General features: G+C 41.2%; 1 protein-coding gene, 1 long non-coding RNA gene and 1 other non-coding gene across 6 annotated transcripts in view; 1 reads left to right on the top strand and 2 right to left on the bottom strand.

The window, feature by feature from the left end:
- Positions 1-19,593, top strand: part of LOC134799941 (uncharacterized) — a 159,117-nt gene that overhangs the window by 63,352 nt on the left and 76,172 nt on the right. The window lies entirely within an intron of this gene.
- On the bottom strand, positions 158-19,485 carry LOC134799866 (SANT and BTB domain regulator of class switch recombination). 4 transcript variants are annotated; one of them, XM_063772274.1, is made up of 17 exons: positions 18,799-19,485; positions 18,625-18,716; positions 18,400-18,547; positions 18,237-18,327; positions 17,636-17,795; positions 16,842-16,955; positions 16,298-16,404; positions 15,529-15,693; positions 14,319-14,420; positions 13,787-13,928; positions 13,317-13,448; positions 11,271-11,418; positions 10,808-10,939; positions 6,742-6,854; positions 2,706-2,845; positions 1,993-2,153; positions 158-446 (listed from the first exon to the last, which is right to left on the bottom strand). In XM_063772274.1, the coding sequence occupies exons 1-17, from the start codon at positions 19,202-19,204 to the stop codon at positions 343-345; spliced, it is 2,457 nt and encodes an 818-aa protein (XP_063628344.1). In that variant the 5' UTR covers positions 19,205-19,485; the 3' UTR covers positions 158-342. The 4 variants fall into 4 exon arrangements, with proteins under 4 accessions (XP_063628344.1, XP_063628343.1, XP_063628346.1 ...); XM_063772273.1 differs by having other exon boundaries at positions 18,625-18,719; positions 18,799-19,484; XM_063772276.1 differs by lacking the exon at positions 158-446 and having other exon boundaries at positions 1,999-2,153; positions 2,706-2,841.
- On the bottom strand, positions 17,824-17,895 carry Trnae-cuc (transfer RNA glutamic acid (anticodon CUC)). The gene has a single exon. It is a non-coding gene; the product is annotated as a tRNA-Glu (tRNA).

Genomic DNA, 19,593 nt, shown 5'->3' with positions numbered 1-19,593 from the left:
CAAAGCACCTGTTAGCGTATTAGCACCACTAAGACGTACGTATGTACCTATTTGAAAGAGTCGTACAGAGACAATAGCGTTTTATTTCGTTTTCTGCAAACGATTGTAATCTTGGCTAAGCCCTCAGGGGTTAATACACAGAAATGAAACGCGTGTCTGTTATGAAGTCCCAATATATTGTTCACTTGTGCCGCGACGTGTCGCACGCCCCACGCCACGCGTCACTTCGCTTCTACGATAAACAAGATTTGACATAACGTGAATATAGTAACTTGTACATTTTGCATGGCAAATAGAAATGAAACGCGTTTTGTAGAACAATTTGAACAGTAGGTATATTGTTCACTTGTACCGCGGCGGCAACCGCACGCGCGCCGACGTGGCGGCCCTAGCTCGCGCGCCGTGCCGCTCGCGCCACTCCGCCTCGAGACGCGCGTACACGCCACCTGGAACACGAACAATGTAAACAAATCAGATTAATTTACCTAATATTACCATACTAAAATACCATACCATATTAAAATTACCCTTTTCACTTCTCATGCTCAAAAAGTGCACCTTTATGTCGTGCGTAGACGACATAAAATCGCATTTTATGCTCTAGAGCATAAAAGTAAAATTTTCTTCTAAGACTAAGGTAATCGGTCTCAACAGCCAAACAGTTAAAACACATTGCACAATTTTACTGAGCAATAAAATTGTGTAGATGACAAAACTTGTTATATTATTTTACTTTTGCTACAATTTATTAGAAATCCGTATTTTCTGTCATTAAATTTAGTAAATCACATAAAATAGGAGTCGATTATCGTTCAAAAATGCTCTTAAATGTTTGACTTGGCAGCTGAAACTCTATTCACATGTTAAAAATTTAAAAAAAAAGAATTAAAAGTTAGTTGGCGGGAATTGGTTATGTATTATGTTCTTTCGCTTTACGACAATTTCGTGGTGTAAATTGCCGTGAAAAATATAATTTATTTTCCTTGCAATCGAAGTGAAAAGCAGAGTGTACAACAAGGGCATAAATGTCCATTTTTACCCTCGTCTACTATTTTAAAAATTGCCTCGGGTAAAAATGGGTCAATTTATGCCCTTATTGTATAATCTACTATTTCAGGCTTATAAACACCCACTTGGTGGCTTATTTGGCGGCGCCTCAAAGTGTCTTGGTAGTACGAGTAGTAGGGGCACAGAATAAATAATAGTATTATCATGCATGGGTAGAAAACTAGAGCGTTCGGGCTTTTACGGCTCATTGCTCCGAGCAATTATTATTTGGTCCTGTAATGTTTTCATCTACCCTCAACTGGCTTAAGGAGCAATTTGATGGTAGATTTTGTTTACTTTTATTTAAATACCTAAAGATACAGACTATAGGGTTGGCACAGCTTGAGATCCCTTTGCGTGCACAACCACAGATAAGATAATGACTTGAATTTTGACAACGCTAATTAGCCGAAAGGGATAGTGCCATATATTACAAAGCGACAGCATGATTCGTCCCTGATGGTGGTGCCCTCGGTTTCCCTGGCGTTTTGTTCCTTCGAAGTGAATGCAAATGCCTCCCCGCGCGCTCTTCAAATCCGCTGGACATCTTGGTTGTTTCGCGCTCACGATGTATGCCCCTCCCCCCATTAAGTTGTAATCCTTTAGCACAGAATAAGTAATAAAAATTCAAGTCATTATATCTGTGGTCGTACACGCAAAGGGACGTCAAGTTGTGCCAACCCTAAAAGTGGTAACACACTATCGCACCGCACCGCGACCTTGGTGTGTCGCACCCATAAGTGAGAGCGAGAAACAGATATCTCTTCCTCGCTCTCACTTATGGGTGCCACGCATCGAGGTCGCGGTGCGGTGTGATAGTGTGTTACCACTATAATAATGGCTCGGGGCATTGCTGAGCCGAGAATGCCCGAACGCTCTAGTTTCCTACCCCTGCCCTCAAGGCTGGCGACGCCCATGGCTGTCCTTCCTGTGACACCTAGGTACCTTGTGGAGCCTTCGGCTTCCCTGGCGTGGTGTTCCCCCGCCGAGTGAGTGCCGTCCGCATCTGCCGTCCAGCGCGCTCTTCAAAGCGCCGCTGGCCGTCTTGGTTGCTTCGCGCTGATAGTGACGTCACCCACTGCCGTCCTATCACCCGGGTGCGGCGGCTGCAAGGAAGATGATTGAATATTTTAATAGAGATGTTTGGTTCACTGTCTGTGGTCTGTTTGTTACAACTTACAAGTGGTTACCTACAGGCAACAAACTAGGATACATTTAGAAGTCTGGACTAAGGGCTCAAAAATGACTCCACGGGAATTGTGCCGTGCCTCGCGCATGTAAAATAGGGACCGTGCCGTCCGTGCCAGGCCGTGCATGTTAGAGAGTCTGCCATCTTGTGGCCTAAACCGGAAACTTAAACTTGATATTGACACTTCACGCCAAAGCAGATGATGCACACACACCTACAGTGCACACGCACGCTCTCTAGCGCAATGTAGGTTCTGCCATCTTTTTGTCTAAATCTGAAACTTAAACTGGACATTTACACTGCGCCAATAAACAATAACCTAATACAGTTTAGGTACGCTCCCGTAATATCAAATATCGTTTGACGTGCCGCGCGCTATCTATCAGTTGAGAGGTACCTATGTTATTCCTTATACTAATAGGTAGATGTCATGCTGATGGAATAAAAATGATGCCATGAGTTGAGTCACCTGACTCTGGGCGGGGGCTGGTGCTTCCTCGGGCTCCTGGGCGCGTCTTCATCGCTCCGGCCGGAGCTCTGCTCGCTCTCGTCCGAGGAGGAGGAGCTCTCCTCGCAGCCCGGGGAGTCGCCGCTGCCGGGGGCGCCTTTCTTTGTGTAAAGCATATGTTAATTATTATTGTTTGAATTGGTGATATTTTAAGTACCTTTATTTTAAACAAAATCCTGAAATAGTCTAATAATTAAATATCTATGTTTTGATATAAAGTAAAGTGCGAAGGTCTGATGTAGTCTGTAATGTCTGTATATACGATAATGTCTGTATTACTTACTTGTAATATAATATACGATATTAGCAAAAAAGATGTTTGAATTTGAAACCCGGCATTTTCTGATCCTAACGGTCTAGCATTTGAGTTGTGTTCTCACGCGCGACTCCATACGTCAAGCAACTTATGCTAGAGACCGCCTGTGTATTTTTTAATGCTAATTCATTAATACATAGTTTTTGACTCAATTAGGTCATACAAAAATACCTAATACCCAAGCATGAATTGCAGTAGTAGGTAGCGTTTTTAAACGAATTATAGTTACCTAGTAGGTACGGTCAGCCAAGAAAGTGGTCGAAAAGTGGTAAACCGCTTTCTTGGCTGACTGTCCCTACCTACCAACCCAACCTATAAAGCTTTTGGTTTCAAATGTGATTGATGATAAAAGCCCTATGTACTACCTATCTAAAGCCTAATTCTAGTGTGCTTGATATGATAAGGTAGGACTGCTACCGCTACCTGTGTAAGGGCTTGGTAAGGGTTCGAGTTTACTTTCTTTGTTTATTTATCATACCTACAGTGATTTTGTATTTTGTAGTGATTTAGTGAAGTTCAACTCATTGACTCACTAGAGTGCGCTACTAAGTACAAACAGCAACACTCGGATCCTAACTGGTGTACATCGGTGGACCTTATTACAAAAGGCATAAGGTCCACCGATGTACAGTTAACAGTGTGGACGATGGTACTAAGAATCAGGGCCGGATTAAGCATGCCGGGGCCCCTAGGCAGTGCGAGGCTCGGGGCCCCCTACAGTCAATTCTGCACACAGCATTTTCAGTACAGGGAAATAAGTTTGCGTTTTTAATTTCAATCTTCAGTACGGCTACCACCAGTTTTGACATTGACATAACGCTCACGTTTACGTAACTTACTTTCTATGCATCTCGCTCGTACTCGCATATGCGAGCAATAGTGGAAGCGAGATGTACAGAAAGTAAATTACGTAGACGTGAGCGTTATGTCAATGTTAAAACTGATGGTAGAGGCTCAGGCGTCGGCCGAGCCGATCCAAATCGAAAGATGTCTTTTTCGCTCTTATTGCGTGGACATAAAGCTTTATTCTATTGGTTTTTGCGGATTCCGCGTCGCGTCAAGTGTGGGGAGAGCCCTTTCGGCTTAAGGCCAATTCCCAGTGGAATACCAAAGATGAGAGCTTCAGCGTCACTTGCCTATCTACCTCTAATGGCAAATTTTAAGCGAGGCTAAAGGCTAAGCTCAACTGGTGCCGCAAAGTAGATTTTCTCAATAGTTCATATTTTGCGAGACTGAACAGCGATTGTCCGACCATAAGACCAAAAGCCGAGCCACATGATTAGAGTAGCACCAAACAAAGTCTGCAGCGGATTTGATAGCCCACGCAGAGTAAGTGTTATGTATACGTCATAATTTCATAGAAGTTTGACGTTTAAAATTACACTTGCACTGCGTGGGCTATCAAAATCGCTGCAGACTTTTTACGGTCTGACTATAGAATCAACCTAATAATACAGAATTCCCATATGTTAAAATTACTTAAATTAAGTACTAGAGTTAGACCAAGATAAGCCTGCAACAATTTTGATAGCACTCACAAAACGTCAAAACGTCTATGAAATTATGACGTATAAATAACACTTGCACTGCGTATGCTATTAAAATCATTGCAGACTTATCTTGGTCTAATTCTATTAATTCACCAGTGAAGCTAACATGTAGATACAGGGTCAATTAAAGAACCAAAAATAATAGCGAGCGCAGAGAGCGCGAAATTTTTTGTTAACAATATCGCAAATTGTGAAAGCGTGTTAAAAGGCCGGGCCTAAAAGTCCGAACTTCCCCAGTGAGGCGAGCTTTCATGCGAAGTCAAAGCCGTGTTTCATCAGGCTTCAGGATAAATAGTTGAGTACAGACACGAACCAATGTCCATTGTATTAAAAAGCGAGACCAGGGCCGAGCTTTGCGCAGCGAGGCCAAAGGCTAAAGGTAGACTTCCGAGCAAAGCGGCTCCGGCGACACTAACGCAGCGACACTAACGCGGCGACAGAGCGATAGTATTATGCAGTATGGAAATGTATGAACTTACTTCCGAGCGCAGCGTCACTATCGTAGCGACAGTGGCGCCGCGTCAGTATCGCTCGGCGATAGCGGCCGTGCTACGTCTGCGCAAGCACTGTCGCGCAGTCGCTGCGATCGCACGTGGTTTTGAGCTTATGTCAATAATTAGAATATCTAAAAAATGAATATTAAAGCTCCTGAATTTGTCATCGTTCTCGTTTAAATGCTTGTTTTTTCAAGATGCTATAAGTGCCTTTACCCTATTCTACTTTTGAAAATTGAGTTGGGTAGGCTTCGCTCCACAGTAAAAGTAACGAAGCAAAAGATCGTCATCCTCCTCTTCTTCTAATAATATTTTCATAATTAATCGGTTCATCACGTCTACTACACACAACAACTGCGACTGACTGACTGTCGCCGGAGTCGCGCCGCTCGGAAGGGAATCTGCGTCAGTTAACGTTGCGACACTGACGCAGCGACTCTGACGCTGCGGCCGTTGCGTCAGAGCCGCTTTGCTCGGAAGTCCAGCTTAAGCTGAAGTAGAGGAGATGTGGAACACAAACCAATGGTAAATTTAGGTAAAAAGCGAGGCTGAAGGTAGAGCATTCCTATGAAAAACTGGGGACACTTACATCTTCTTTCTTTTTCTTTGTTTTTAATCAATACCTAGTCCTCGTGATTCTGAGTCGAAATAACCCAAAAGTTGTTGGTTGTTCGAAAAAAAGTGAACCATTTTTCCTGAAAACCCCTATTATTACAACTTTACAACAGGTACGCAGAATGCGCCCCGTAAACTGTAACGTATTGCTTCAATTTTATTACAGTATTTCATTAATTTAAAGAATGGATCGAAAAAAAAAAATAACAAAGCATACTCATTATTATAAGAATAAAAAAATTACTCATGAATTTTGACCCTATGGAACAAAATTTTATTTGGTGTCGCTGAGCCGCCTGGGCCCCCTAGCCGAGGCGGGGCCCCTAGGCAGTTGCCTACTTTGACTTAGGGTTAATCCGGCCCTGCTAAGAATATGAAGTACAAGGGTACGCGTACTATAGGTACCTAATACAGTCTGACAAAAAAGAGTAGAAATTAAAAAGTGGCAATATTGTTGTGTCGTCCCGTTTTCTTATATATTATTGATTTGAAAGGGACAACACTACAGTATTGCCACTTTTTAATTTCTACTCTTTTTTGTCAGACTATACGGTCGAGTTCACAAACATCTTTACAAGCCAACATTCTAAAAATATATATACACGACCTTATTGTCACTTTCTTAGGGGCATGTAAATATAGTTTACAGTACATATGGACTACTTTACCACCCTAGGGCACAGAATAAATAATAGTACTAGGTACAGAATACTCACTCTCTAACAAAACGCGTCTGTTACGATCAGCACAAATATGGCCGCTAGGTGGCGACAGCGCCACGCGCGGCTTACGGCAAACCCCAAAATTGGGGCCGAACGGATGTACCTGTAGCATAGCGACGAAATCGCGGAGTGTGCCACGCTTGCCTAGGGCGGGATTAAGGAATCTAGAAACAAATATGGCCGAACGTGTTGCTCAACCTGCTAAATACATTTAATAATACTAAATATACGAGGTACTTTTCGAATTGTCATCTTGTCTACGGCCCCAGTAGGTACTATATCACAGCACCCCAATCTTACCTTCCTCGGCGAGTCGTCCTTCGGCCTCTTCTTGTCCGTGACGGCGGAGGGTGCAGCCACCGACGACGTGGACGCGCGCGCCGCCAGCGCCGGCGAGCCCGGCCGGGCTGACGCTAACGTGCAGACGAATAACTGACCATTCGCGCTTATTGCACAAATATGGGTTAGTTGCATCAAACCGTCTGTCACCGAAGTTACGTTAAAATATATTTTTTGTATGGGAAACTTCATAGTTCTCTGTTGGTTGCCTTTGAACCGTCTATCAATGGGGATGGCCGGTCGAAGTATTTAGCAGATGGCGCTGGCATAGCTTGCCATGTCAATCCGTAGAATTGTGTATTTTTTTAGAGCACCGTACAAAACTTTGTTCACGGTGCTCTTATGGGATCACTTCGGTCTTGTTTTATTTTTTTAATGGAGTTTTATATATATGCCCTGGATGCCAGCCCTTTAAGCCATATCTCATAGGGGCAAGCTATGATGGCGCCATCTATACAAACCTTTGACAGTTAATTGCCAACCCCATTGTGGTTTGATGCAACTTGCCCCTAGTGTGAACACTGCAAACTGAGTGAAATGATCAGAATGAGTGGAGGCTCAATCGCCAGTGGGGCGTCCGGCGCCGGCGTAGTGTCCGAGTTAGAATAAGTGCAAAAGGACTGCTTAAAATCTATTGGACGCCCGACGCCCTGCCGACGGCGCCACTGGACGCTCGCTCTGAAGTCGTACACTACGGGCCAGTTACACCAACTAGGTATTACCTACAATCTGAAGGACTAGGAGGCCCCCAGCCAAGATAAAAATCGTTTGCCGAAAACGAAACGAAACGCTAAGATAAACGTAAATAATGTTATGGAAATGACGATAGCGTTTCGTTTCGTTTTCTGCAAACTAGTGTCATGTTGGCCAGGCCCCCTGTCAGTCAGTAGCAAGATTTAGCGAACATTTTAAATTTTAACGTCCAACAGTGACAGATTGTTTGGTGTAACCGACCCTAAACTGCTACGAATGCTCAGTTAAAGGTGTTTGTACAGAAGTAGGTACGTGGGTATTATCGTGAGGGTTCATACCGAGTGGTAACAATTGTTTTAAACGTGGAGATTGAAGTCGTATAAGACCCTTGCAAAGTTCAAGATTCCCTTCGCTCGCTTTGAATATCGGGATCTTTCGTTTACATAGGTACCTACTCGTATTATACAAAGCAACTACCCAAGTAGCACAGATAGCTCTATAACTACTCACTTTTAGTTCTATCTAACGCTCTGTGCGTATTAAGACACTTATAAGAGCACACTCGTGGTCCTACAGCTGTATAATAGATCTCAGTGATATTTATATAGCTTAGGGCTGATTAAAAGTTGCATTACGGCTCTGACAACTACCATTAATACGCAAAGAGTGATATAAAGGTATATTTGCTACGATCCTATACAGCTTTAAGGGTTATCAAATGCTTTAACCGTTATAAGGTCTGTTTAGTGGATAAAATTACGCCATGTGCTGTATAAGGAGGTAATTGTGGACTTTTATTACGTTGACTTATTAAGGGAACACAAGTGAACTATTATGAAGCTAATAGACGTATAATGGAACACATGTGGCACATAATACAGCTTGTCGCTTAACATGTTTACCGCTAAGCAGCTTTTATTACACTGACTTTTAAGGGAGCACGAGTGAACTAATATGAAGCCAATAGACGTATAATGGAACACATGTGGCACATAATACAGCTTATCGCTGAACGTGTTTACCGCTAAGCGGCTTTTATTACGCTGACTTTTTAAGGAAGCACGAATGAACTATTATGAAGCCAATAGACGTATAATGGAACACACTTGGCACATAATACAACTTATCGGTGAACATGTTTACCGCTAAGCAGCTTTTATTACGCTGACTTTTCAGGGAGCACGAGTGAACTAATATGAAGCCAATAGACGTATAAATGGAACACATGGGGCGCATAATACAGCTTATAGCTGAACATGTTTACCGCTAAGCAGCTTTTATTATTCTGACTTTTTGAGGAAGCACGAATGAACTATTATGAAGCCAATAGACGTATAATGGAACACATGGGGCGCATAATACAGCTTATCGCTGAACATGTTTACCGCTAAAGCAGCTTTTATTTCGCTGACTTATTATAAGGGAGAACGAGTGAACTATTATGAAACCAATAGATGTATAATCGAACACATGTGGCGCATAATACGGCTTAGCGTTGAACATGTTTACCGCTAAGCAGCCTATTATACTGCCATTGGGACTGTCTGCATAGCGGCTGTTAAAACGTTCACAAGATGCCTTATAACTGTTTAGAGGTTCACTAGTGTATCGAAATAACGACTTGGACTTTATAGTGGTTCACTTAAGTATCTTTATCAGATATATAACAGTCGTATGCTGCATATAAGAATTTTAACGGTTCACGTTGCTTTTTAACATTGACCGCCATTTTATTGTATATAACCTATAAAATTGAAATTGCTTTTCCAACTTTTAAGGGTAACAATAAGGTTTTGTGCCTGAGTTCTTAACCTAAATCATTAGTTTAGTACTTCCTATAACGTATTATTAACTTTTTATCTCATAATTCTGTCCAAACCACTGAAATAGTTTTTACACATGGCTTATTTATATCATTAATTTAAAAAAATACTGATTATTTTCGTGGCGCACTGAAATTTTCTTAGATAATGTATATATATAATGTCAATAAACTTGCATTCCCAAACATCTTTCTCGCATTAATATATAAAACATAACATTTAACTAAACACTTTAACAAAATGACTTATGGTGTCGTTGCGCTTAACGTTTTTGCTTCAATATAAATATGTTCACCTCTGCGTTCGTCGTCACTATACAAAATTTAATAGCTGATTTTTAAGGCAGAGGTGTAAAAGTATGTTATTAATTATCTTTTATTCAGCCCAACGTCAATCTTTCCCGGTATTAGGGCGCACATGTGATATATTAGCTGAATAAAGGGTAACTGGTGGTCTCTTACCCAGTCAATATACACCTCTTATAACTCCTGTTACTCCTTATAATTCCGTTAAATTGCTGCTACAACGCTCTTAAGTAGCTATGTGAACTTAAGGCTGCCTAATTTGTGCCCATTTAAGAGTTATAAAAGCTGAAAAGACGCTTATACAGCTCTTATGCAGCTTTTATATTCCAGCTTCAAGCGTATTCGTACCTCATTATGCGGCTGCTATACAGCTAATCTGTGCTACTTGGGTAGTTTGTTCACACCTTTTGCGCTCGGAAGTTTAAACATACAAACAAACAAACAGTTTAATACATATAGTTACTAAATCAGATGGGTGGGGATGGGGACATTATTACAAGTATTACAACTCGGTATCTTCACTCTATCATTGTGTATGTACACCAATGCCTATCGCCAATTAAGTAAATGAAGTAACATAAGAGTAATAAAATTGTATAGAAGTTAAATAAAATATAGTCCGTTCGAACCAGTGATACCACAACACAAAGTGTCGCTTCTATACCGAACATTGCTACTCTTATGTTTCGTTTACGTGTAAGTATGTACAGTCAGCGTCAAAAGTCGCTGTGAATTTTATTAGAACTACTTACTTTTGTCGTTAACTATATACACCAAATTATAGATGGGGCATAGCAAATGTACAGCGGTAATTTTCCTAAAAATAATTTTGAATCAAAAAATCTTAATATTAAGTATGTTGGAAACAAGTACCTAGTTTTTTAAGAATTCTCTTTTGTATTATGTTTTGCGAAAAAAACAGAATAATCTGCGTAAGATGCTTTTAAAAATCGGAGTTTTTGCAATGAGATGGACATTTTCGCTATAGATCTGAAACCGAAACGGATGATTTCCCTCATCAAATCCATGCCGACCGCATTGCAACACTTCAACTGGTCATTCTAAAAAAATATGTCTCCCGTCTAATTACCGCAACTCATACAAAATGTACGAAAAGAGTCGTGGCAATTAGGCGCCACCGCAGACATATTCTCAGAGAATGGTCCAACTCAGCGTGGAAAGGGTGAGCTGGAGCAAAAGTCTCACGGTTGAACTTGGTGTCGCTCGTATACAGTTTCCCGAGGAGGCCTAACGTCGGCCGCGGCGGCGCCAGCTGGATGCCCTCCCACCAGAACACCTCCTTGCATTGCAGACGACCGGCGCTGTCTTCGGTTGTCTCTGTGAAGAAGAGCATGTTTTTATGATGGAAAATGTGTGATGAATACATGATGAAACCTCAAATTCTGTTGGTATTCTGTCCGCCCAACGCGTGGCTATACGTCCATCCCTTCGTTTAACTTTCTCATGCGACTCATGCGTTATCATAAGTTTTTCTAGACTCTCCGTCGGTCCAATCTACTCAGATGTCCAAGAAACTAATTACAGTTTGGGTATGTGTGGGCGCCGCGTGGGGGACAAGCGGCGGATCATTTCTCTTCCTCGTACTTAGCGCACAAAGATGGAGTGAAAAATCAAAGACAGTATAAAAGAGTTCTAAGAACATCTGTACCTCTGGGTACAAGCCTGGTGAGGCGCTCCGGAAACATCAGTTGAGGCGGCCTCATGGCGATCATCTCGCGGAACTGGCTGTAGATCTCCATCACGGCCGCGTCCGTCTGCAGACGCTCGTCTGGTACGTGCTCGCGGAATTGACAACCCTGGGGAGCCACGCGGCAGTACTTATGTTATTGACAACCCTGGGGATAGGCCATAGGCGACATACCCCGGCTACACACGTTAACTATAAATCGTTATCGTAACAAATCGTTGTCGATTATCGTAACGATTTGTCATACACACAGTAGATAAAACTGCGCAAATCGGACTGCACAGATTAATCGCTACGATTTATAGTTACGTGTGTAGCCGGCATAGGGCATGCAGTACCGGTCCCGGTACCAAGAATTTCATTTCCCGGTTCTGGGCATAGCCGGAACCGGGATTCCCGGTTCTTTCCGGTTCTCAAGGCATCTTTTGATTACTTTTAATAAATTGTTTGTGTTAGCGTACAATCTTTATGAATTATTTATTTTCATATAAATAATTGCATAAGAATGAATAAATGACTTATTTTATTTAAAAACAATAACACTTAATTGGCATTCCGACCAATTTTACGAAATTAACCGGCACACTGCCTCCGCCGTAGCGTATAGTCGATGCACTCAGCACTATGACGACACGGCCTACCTGCACGAATGCCTTCTTTACTAGGTTAGTTTGTCGGGTTATTTGGGTCCCCCGTTTCATAGCACCATTATTAAATGTTACTTAATTCTGGAGGAGACTGCGCCTTTCCGACAACAAAATACTTGTGGCTGTTTCTGACGATATAAGGAGTCCGGTGTTTAAGCGCTGGATTTCTGTTCACATGGACCAGAATAGAAAATGACTTGCACTTAAAATGTGCGATCTTGATTTATTTTAACATGAGTGGCACCCCTCTACAGTGTCAGTAGTTTTAGTTTTTAAATTAGTTTTAATGCAATTTGTATATGGGTACTGCCTGAAATAAAAGCTTTTATTATTATTATTATTTTATTAATGTCTCGAGCTAAAAGTACTAAACATTACTACTATTGAAATGGGAATAAATAGTCATATGATGAGAACCGGGAAATACCGGTACCGGGTCTTCAGTACCGGTTCTTTTGATACTATAAAATTCCCGGGAGCATGCCCTAAGCCGGCAATACACGGTAGCGCATTGTAAGCGTTTGTTAATTATCTAGTGCCCGGTACATATAGTGTCAGATTATTGTACATTTTGATGCCAGTGACCACTTTTTTCGGGTTCGCCCTTAGACTTTGGTGCTTTCGGCATGGTGCTCTAGTCAAGAGCTTAATTTGCTTATTGCTCCGGCTTTGTTTTATAGACATATGGCCAACTCAGCAGGCAAGTGTCAATATAAGGGTCAAAAAGATCACTGTGTTATGTCTTTCCTGTAGACATACACAAGAGTTAAGGGCTATAAAGGTTAATTTTCTTATTTAACCCTTATCCACGTGAAAAGGTCCTCCTTTTATTTAGAGAACTATGATAAAATCATTGCTTACATGCCCACAAGCTGTTAACTATTGCCCACAGGAGAGAAAACTAGTGTGTTCGCGCGAACAGTACATTTTTCTGTCCTGTGCGCAATAGTTAACAGCTTGTGGGCATGTAAGCAATGATTTTATCATAGTTCTCTAAATAAAAGGAGGACCTTTTCACGTGGATAAGGGTTAAATAAGAAAATTAACCTTTATAGCCCTTAACTCTTGTGTATGTCTACAGGAAAGACATAACACAGTGATCTTTTTGACCCATAAAGCGTCATTCTATGAAACTTGCTAACTATGTATTATACAGAAGTCACTAGTAAATTCATCATTCAGAGACAATTTCAATACTTATGGCTGTTTTTTACATAGTTAGCAAGTTTATGGAACTGGAATGGAATTACACTTTATGTGCAGTAGGTACATTTAGTTAGCCTCACCGAGATTGGGGATTTGCTTCACTAAGCGACTCGGAGGTAGAGAAGAACAGATGAAAGCAGGTTGCATATTTTACCGTGTTGCGCGTGAGTGTTTCGAACCGATAAGCCCGTTCGCCACAGCACGGATAGCGGCCGGCGGGCAACGCTGGACGATTGTCCACCGAGAACATATGCGGACCTTGCTCGTGGTGGGAACACCATTCCATCTGCGAACAAAGCCGACTTTATGGATAGGCAGGGCCGTCTTAAACTATGCTGGGGCCCTTGAGCACATAAGAATTTGGGGCCCTTTTGGAAAGTAAAAAAGCGAATTCTGTCTGGTTTCCGCAGATTCCAACTGCATTTCAAGATTTGTTTGTTACATTACAAAACCTAAGGATCTCACTTCTGAGACGGGATAGTACCTATGAAATTTAACAATGAAGTACTACCGGCCAGAGGTCATGTTTCTCGGAAAAAATTAACATCGCGACAAATCCTAGTGATTTGTCACGCACGGTGTAGCGACATTTAGCGGGTAGTTCGGTAACTAAAACGCACATACCTGGTAGTTGGGAAAATAACTGTCACACAGCTGGCAGTGCAGGAAGTGGCAGTCTGCCCACAGGCGCCAGTACACGCGGCGCCAGGAACGCAGCTCGCCATACAGCCATGTGATGTATTCGTTGAGACTCCATGATGGGTCTCTGTCAAGAAATTACATTTGATTGTAATCTGTATAAATAGGTTTTTAAAATAGTTCCGGTACTTAGACAATGAACAGCCTAAACCGTTGAAGATATAGGACCTTGAAATTTGAAACACATCCTCTCGTGTGCCGTGTTTATTTTTTTCTAATATTTTCCTCGTACGCGGATCCGCATACGAGGGCATATTCCTCAAATGTGGAGCCCTAAATTACCTTTATTCACCCGCTTACCTGTATTTACGAAGCGTCTAGTGTCAACAAGTCAAGGCTTATTAAGATGATGGTAAGGCGATAACGAGATGAAAGAAAAACGAATGATTTAGGTATCGTGTGTGGTCGTGTTAGACCACATGAATCTGGTCTGATACTTGATGATAAAGGCACTCACTTGGTGTGTGAAGAGACGACGTTGCCCCGTCGATCTATGTGCATGCTGGCCGGTTGACACGGCACCTGCTCGGCGATCTGGCGTCCCAGCAACTTGCAGCATCTGGTGTTCAGAAGACACTCGTCATTCGCTTGCCATTGTCCCATTTACTTGGGGTCGGCGCAGCCTTTTCCTCGGTTTTCCTTTCCTCGTACATCCCTCCACATTCATTCGTAATATTATAATATACCTTTCTCGTCAACTTTTTGTAATATGGGCAGAGGATCGTACGTTGAGCATTTTTGGCACTCTTGAAGTTCGTTCAGATCTAACGAATCTATATTATTATACATAAGGTTTACTCGGGTAATTCCGAATGTCGAAAACTGTCGGATAATTCCGAAAAGAGTCTTTTATTATGATGGAATTAAGGGTGACCGAATAAACCACGTTTACTCGGGTAATTCCGAAATTCGGATAATTCCGAAATTCAGATGAAAATCACCCAAAATTCCATCATCATAAAATAAGTCTCTTTTCGGAATTATCCGACAGTTTTCGACATTCGGAATTACCCGAATACACCTGTATGTAAGGGTCAAACAGATCACTGTGTTATGTCTTTCCTGTAGACATACACGAGAGTTAAGGGCTATAAAGGTTAATTTTCTTATTTAACCCTTATCCACGTGAAAAGGTCCTCCTTTTATTTAAAGAACTATGATAAAATCATTACTTACATGCCCACAAGCTGTTAACTATTGCCCACAGGAGAGAAAACTAGTGTGTTATCGCGAACAGTACATTTTTCTCTCCTGTGGCCAATAGTTAACAGCTTGTGGGCATGTAAGCAATGATTTTATCATAGTTCTCTAAATAAAATTTAAGGAGGACCTTTTCACGTGGATAAGGGTTAAATAAGAAAATTAACCTTTATAGCCCTTAACTCTTACAGTGTATGTCTACAGGAAAGACATAACACAGTGATCTGTTTGACCCATAAAAATGAATCCGTATTTCCCTTGGTCACGGCATCACGCGTGAACGGTTGGACCAATTTCGCTGATTCTTTTTGTGTTGTGTTTATTATTGTCAGGAGAAGGTTCTTAAGTTCTTATGAAAGAAAAAAATAAGAAAGTGCAAAAAAATAGATAGATATAAGTAGGTGAAACGAAGTTCGCCGGGTCATCTATAATAGTCTCTTATGAATTTAGGTAAGTAATTAACTTACTTGCTACACTTAAACAGCGTGGCGAGAGTGGCATAATGTCCACGTAGTGTCTCAGGCACAGGCTCGGCTAGCGATAGGATCATCTTGCAGTAAAGGCGAGACTGGATCTTATCCTTGCGGTCCCGTATGGCTTCTAGCTCTGCGTTCGTGTACATTGCTGCCAATCTGATAGATATAAAACACATGCATTTATAAAAGTACAAGTCGACATCAAAGATATGTTTACGTTTTTCGCCTTATTACAAAGGAGTAAGGTGCAAAAGTGTAAATATATCTTTGACGTCGACTGTGCACGATATCCAGTTAGCATCAAATGCAATAGTAGATAGAACAACTGCGTACCTCCAATAGGTACCTCTACTCTTAGGGCCACTTGCACCAATTCACTAACCCGGGGATAACCGGCTAAACTTGGAGTTACCATGGTTACCAGTACAATTTGCAGTGGCGGATTTCCCTTAAGGCCCAGTAGGCCCGGGCCTAGGGCAGCCCGATATTAGGGGCGGCAATCTATATAGTGGGCCCTGAGAAAGGGGCGGCAACTAACTTACTACAGGGCCTGGGGCCTAGGGCGGCAAAGGCTGCAAATCCGCCACTGACAATTTGACACTAGGTTAGCGCCACTAGCTTGCACCATCCCACTAACCCGGGATTAACCGGTAAAACCTGGAGTTACCATGGTTACCAGTACAATTTGACACTGTTAACCCCGGGTTAGTGGGATGGTGCAAGTGGCGCTTACAGTCTTACATAATGGGGTGGTTGATACCTGTTAAGCAGAGCATCGCTGAGGCAGGCCAAGTTGGTGGACGTCTTCACAATTTCGCTCATGTGTGCGTGGCAGTAGATGAGGCAGTCATGTAGCAGTGGCTCCATCTAAGCAAACACAACAGTTAAAAAGATAAACTGAAAGGACCATTCGTGAATTTTATTGTAGTATTTGCAACGCGATAAAATGTGCTAAAAGTCTTCTTCCATAAAAGTATTTTTTGTGGAAAATGTTGCATTATGTTTTTAGCATTCAATATGATTTGGGAACTTGCTATGGGTGTAACAAGCGTGTTGCCGACACTTTTTATATATTTTATTGGGTGACCTCAGGGGCGTATTTTGAAATTTGGCGCCCCGGGAAGAACTATTATATAATCTGTGTCCCGGGCCAATAAATTTCTCTGCCCCAAAAGTCGAGGTAGAAAAACAAAATGGAAATCCGCCAAGGGCGGCATAATACACCGCCCTTGACGGATAGCGCCCCGGCCGGGCCATGGCCCGGATGGCCCTAGGGTACCTAAATACGCTCGCCCCTGGCTGACCTGCAGAAAAGATGCGGAGACCAGGATAGGCACCACATTGTTAGGGTTCAGGAGCGGCCAATCTGCCACCAGTATGGAATCCCGCTTCACCCAGCGCATTAACCAATCGAAAATCTGGAACATTTTATTATTTAAATATTTGCATCGAACTCTCGCATGGTATGGAGAAAATTATATTCCTACAACCATACCTAAAACAAAGTTGTAACTTAAGGCGAAGGGACAAATATAAACTTAACTTTAGATTAAGTTTTTGGAATGATGGCGTATAAGAGCAATTCATGACTGAAATTTGACAGTTAAAGTCGATGGCGCAGATCCTCACTGCACGTTGTTGTTATTTTAGCGCCTGACAGCCCAGTTACCGCAAAGTACCTCTATGCCTTAAAGTACGGGCATAATACGGGGCTGTACGGCACAATCTATGTCGGCTAACAAATTGTGAGCACGAATTATTCTTATACTTAAAAACTGTACTAAAATCAGCTTGGTAACTATAATGTTTACTAAACATTTACGTTACAGGGTCATTCTCAAAAAATATGCCTGCGCTCTAATCGCCACGATCCATACAAAATGTACGAAAAGAGTCGTGGCAATTAGACGCAACCGCAGACGTATTCTCAGAGAATGGCCATACAGTTTAAATAATTTACCGAGTACTTTTGGCCTCGATTACGCATCTACCTCGCCTACTTGCAACTTAAAAATGGCCTTCAAAATATCTTCAAATATTTAACCAATGTATACCAACCCATTAAAACAAGTTTATTTAAAAATACATCAAAATAAACCTGTATATCACAGTGCACCGATATATCCATGTCCTCCAACCTCTGCCCCGCAGTGACGTCAGCAAAGTACCCCATTTTAGACACCAGCAGCTTCTGCGGACACCTGAAGTCCTTCTTCAGGCCTTTCACTTCGTCGCATACGTGAATTTCTACGTCTCCTCTAAATGCAAAAAAAATGCAAAAAGTTATTCCGATACCGGGAATCGAACCCGAGCCTCCTGGGTGAGAGCCAGGTATCCTAGCCACTAGACCATATCGGATATTGATGTTAGTGTCGAATTTACGATACAGTTGTTTTCAATTCAGTTAATAAAATTATTAATAGAAATTAGTAAGAAGTGCAAGAATAAAGATAAGCTATTAGCTATTACATAAAACAAAAGTGTAAAATGATCAAAGCAATTTACGTAATGTAACTAAATGCAGGTACAAGAATTATTTTGTTTTACATTTTTTTTTATAAAAATCATCATGGTTTTTTTTATGCAGTAAATAATTGATACATTAATAAAAAAAAACAATAGAAACAGGGTCGTGACAAAATAGAAACAAATTCATATTTGACAACAACGCCATCTAGTAATAATTTGTAAAAACTCACTCTTGCTTCTGGTTTAACTTTTCTTGTAATGCTATTATCGATGATTTGCGTCTCCCCATTCGGTCCCTTGATTCCTTTTCGCATAGAAAATCTAAAAATATACGTTTGCATCACTTTGAAGTATTATTTGTTTTACATATTAAAAGCAAAGAAATAGACTAACTTCCAAAACTCGCCGGCTTTTTCACTTCATAACTAGTACTTGACAAGGGCTTCTTTATAATCGGCGTGTATTCACTAGTAGTTCTCGTGGGTTTCTTATATCCCACTAAGTAGGGCAAAATTGAATCCAAAATGCCTTCATTTATAACCTGAAAACAGTATTGAATTAAGCGCCATCTGTCGGCAATGAATGTCGGTTATATATGTTTTTTTTTACGTTTCTTACATCGTTTAATTTACAGTTGAGATTTGCCTCAGTCCAAACTCCAAGCATCTCTACCTTGGCTACAGACATTAAAGACTTCCTTCTCGAACCACCTTCTGAAATTTCATTCACATGAATAAATTTTACAATGTAAAAAGGGAGTTACAGTAGGTACCTACTCACAATTAAACTTACGCTCAATTTCACTACAACTCATTCGTTTTTCAATACTTTTATTTTCAGTTTTCTTCTTTTCCAAAGTTGTGTCGCTCTTGCTAGTGACGGGCTTGGGTTCCGCATATGCAGTTTGGTACAGCAAGTCTCGTTCCTCCTGTTCGATAACGTGGTTAATAACCGTTAATTTTGTTAATTCCTCCCAGTCAATCTTCGCTCTTTCATCGTCATCACCTTCTAAATGCTCGTAAACTTGATACGCTGTCTTCATAAAGTCGAAGAAGTCTTTCACTGTTATAATTTCTGCAGGAGGTTGCTCTTTAGTTTTTCTCTTCGTGTTTTCATCTGACAGTAAAGGACTACCCTGCTTTTCTCTTCGGGCCATAAACATTGATGTGGCATCGCCTTCTGGGCTCGGGCTAGCCATGTTTCCTTAATTTAAGAAATTAATTTCCTTGAGAGATTCCAGTTTTTGATATTGATCTAACAAGCCACCTAGAAACAGTGATCTTTTGATCTTTGAACGAAAAACTTTTTCTAAAGTGATGACTACCAATCATGTGATTTTGAGATAATTATATTTATAAATTTTGTAGTTTAATTGCTAAATGTCGTCTAAACATTTAAATAACAATTAATTAATAAACATTTTTTACAATATTTACAAAAACAACCGGAATACCAAGTCCAAGACTGAAATAATTTGACAAATAACGTCTGTCTAACTCAAAAAAGATCCAATAACTACGCGACTTTTTAAAAATATTTCCTTTTTATAATATATACAAACTTTTTATTAGTTATCAGCAAAATTTG

Source organism: Cydia splendana, chromosome 19 (assembly GCF_910591565.1).
Source record: "Cydia splendana chromosome 19, ilCydSple1.2, whole genome shotgun sequence".
Classification (NCBI taxonomy): Eukaryota; Metazoa; Arthropoda; class Insecta; order Lepidoptera; family Tortricidae; genus Cydia; species Cydia splendana.
The sequence above is the reverse complement of the archived record's forward strand: the minus strand, read 5'-3'. Positions and strand labels throughout refer to the sequence as shown.

Coding starts and splice junctions, on each gene's coding strand:
- LOC134799866 (XM_063772273.1), bottom strand. CDS start 19,204: ATGGCTAGCCCGAGCCCAGAAGGCGATGCCACATCAATGTTTATGGCC. Junction 18,720..18,798: donor GAGTTGTAGTGAAATTGAGC/GTAAGTTTAATT, acceptor ATGAAATTTCAG/AAGGTGGTTCGAGAAGGAAG. Junction 6,855..10,807: donor GAGCGACACCAAGTTCAACC/GTGAGACTTTTG, acceptor TCTGCACGTTAG/CGTCAGCCCGGCCGGGCTCG.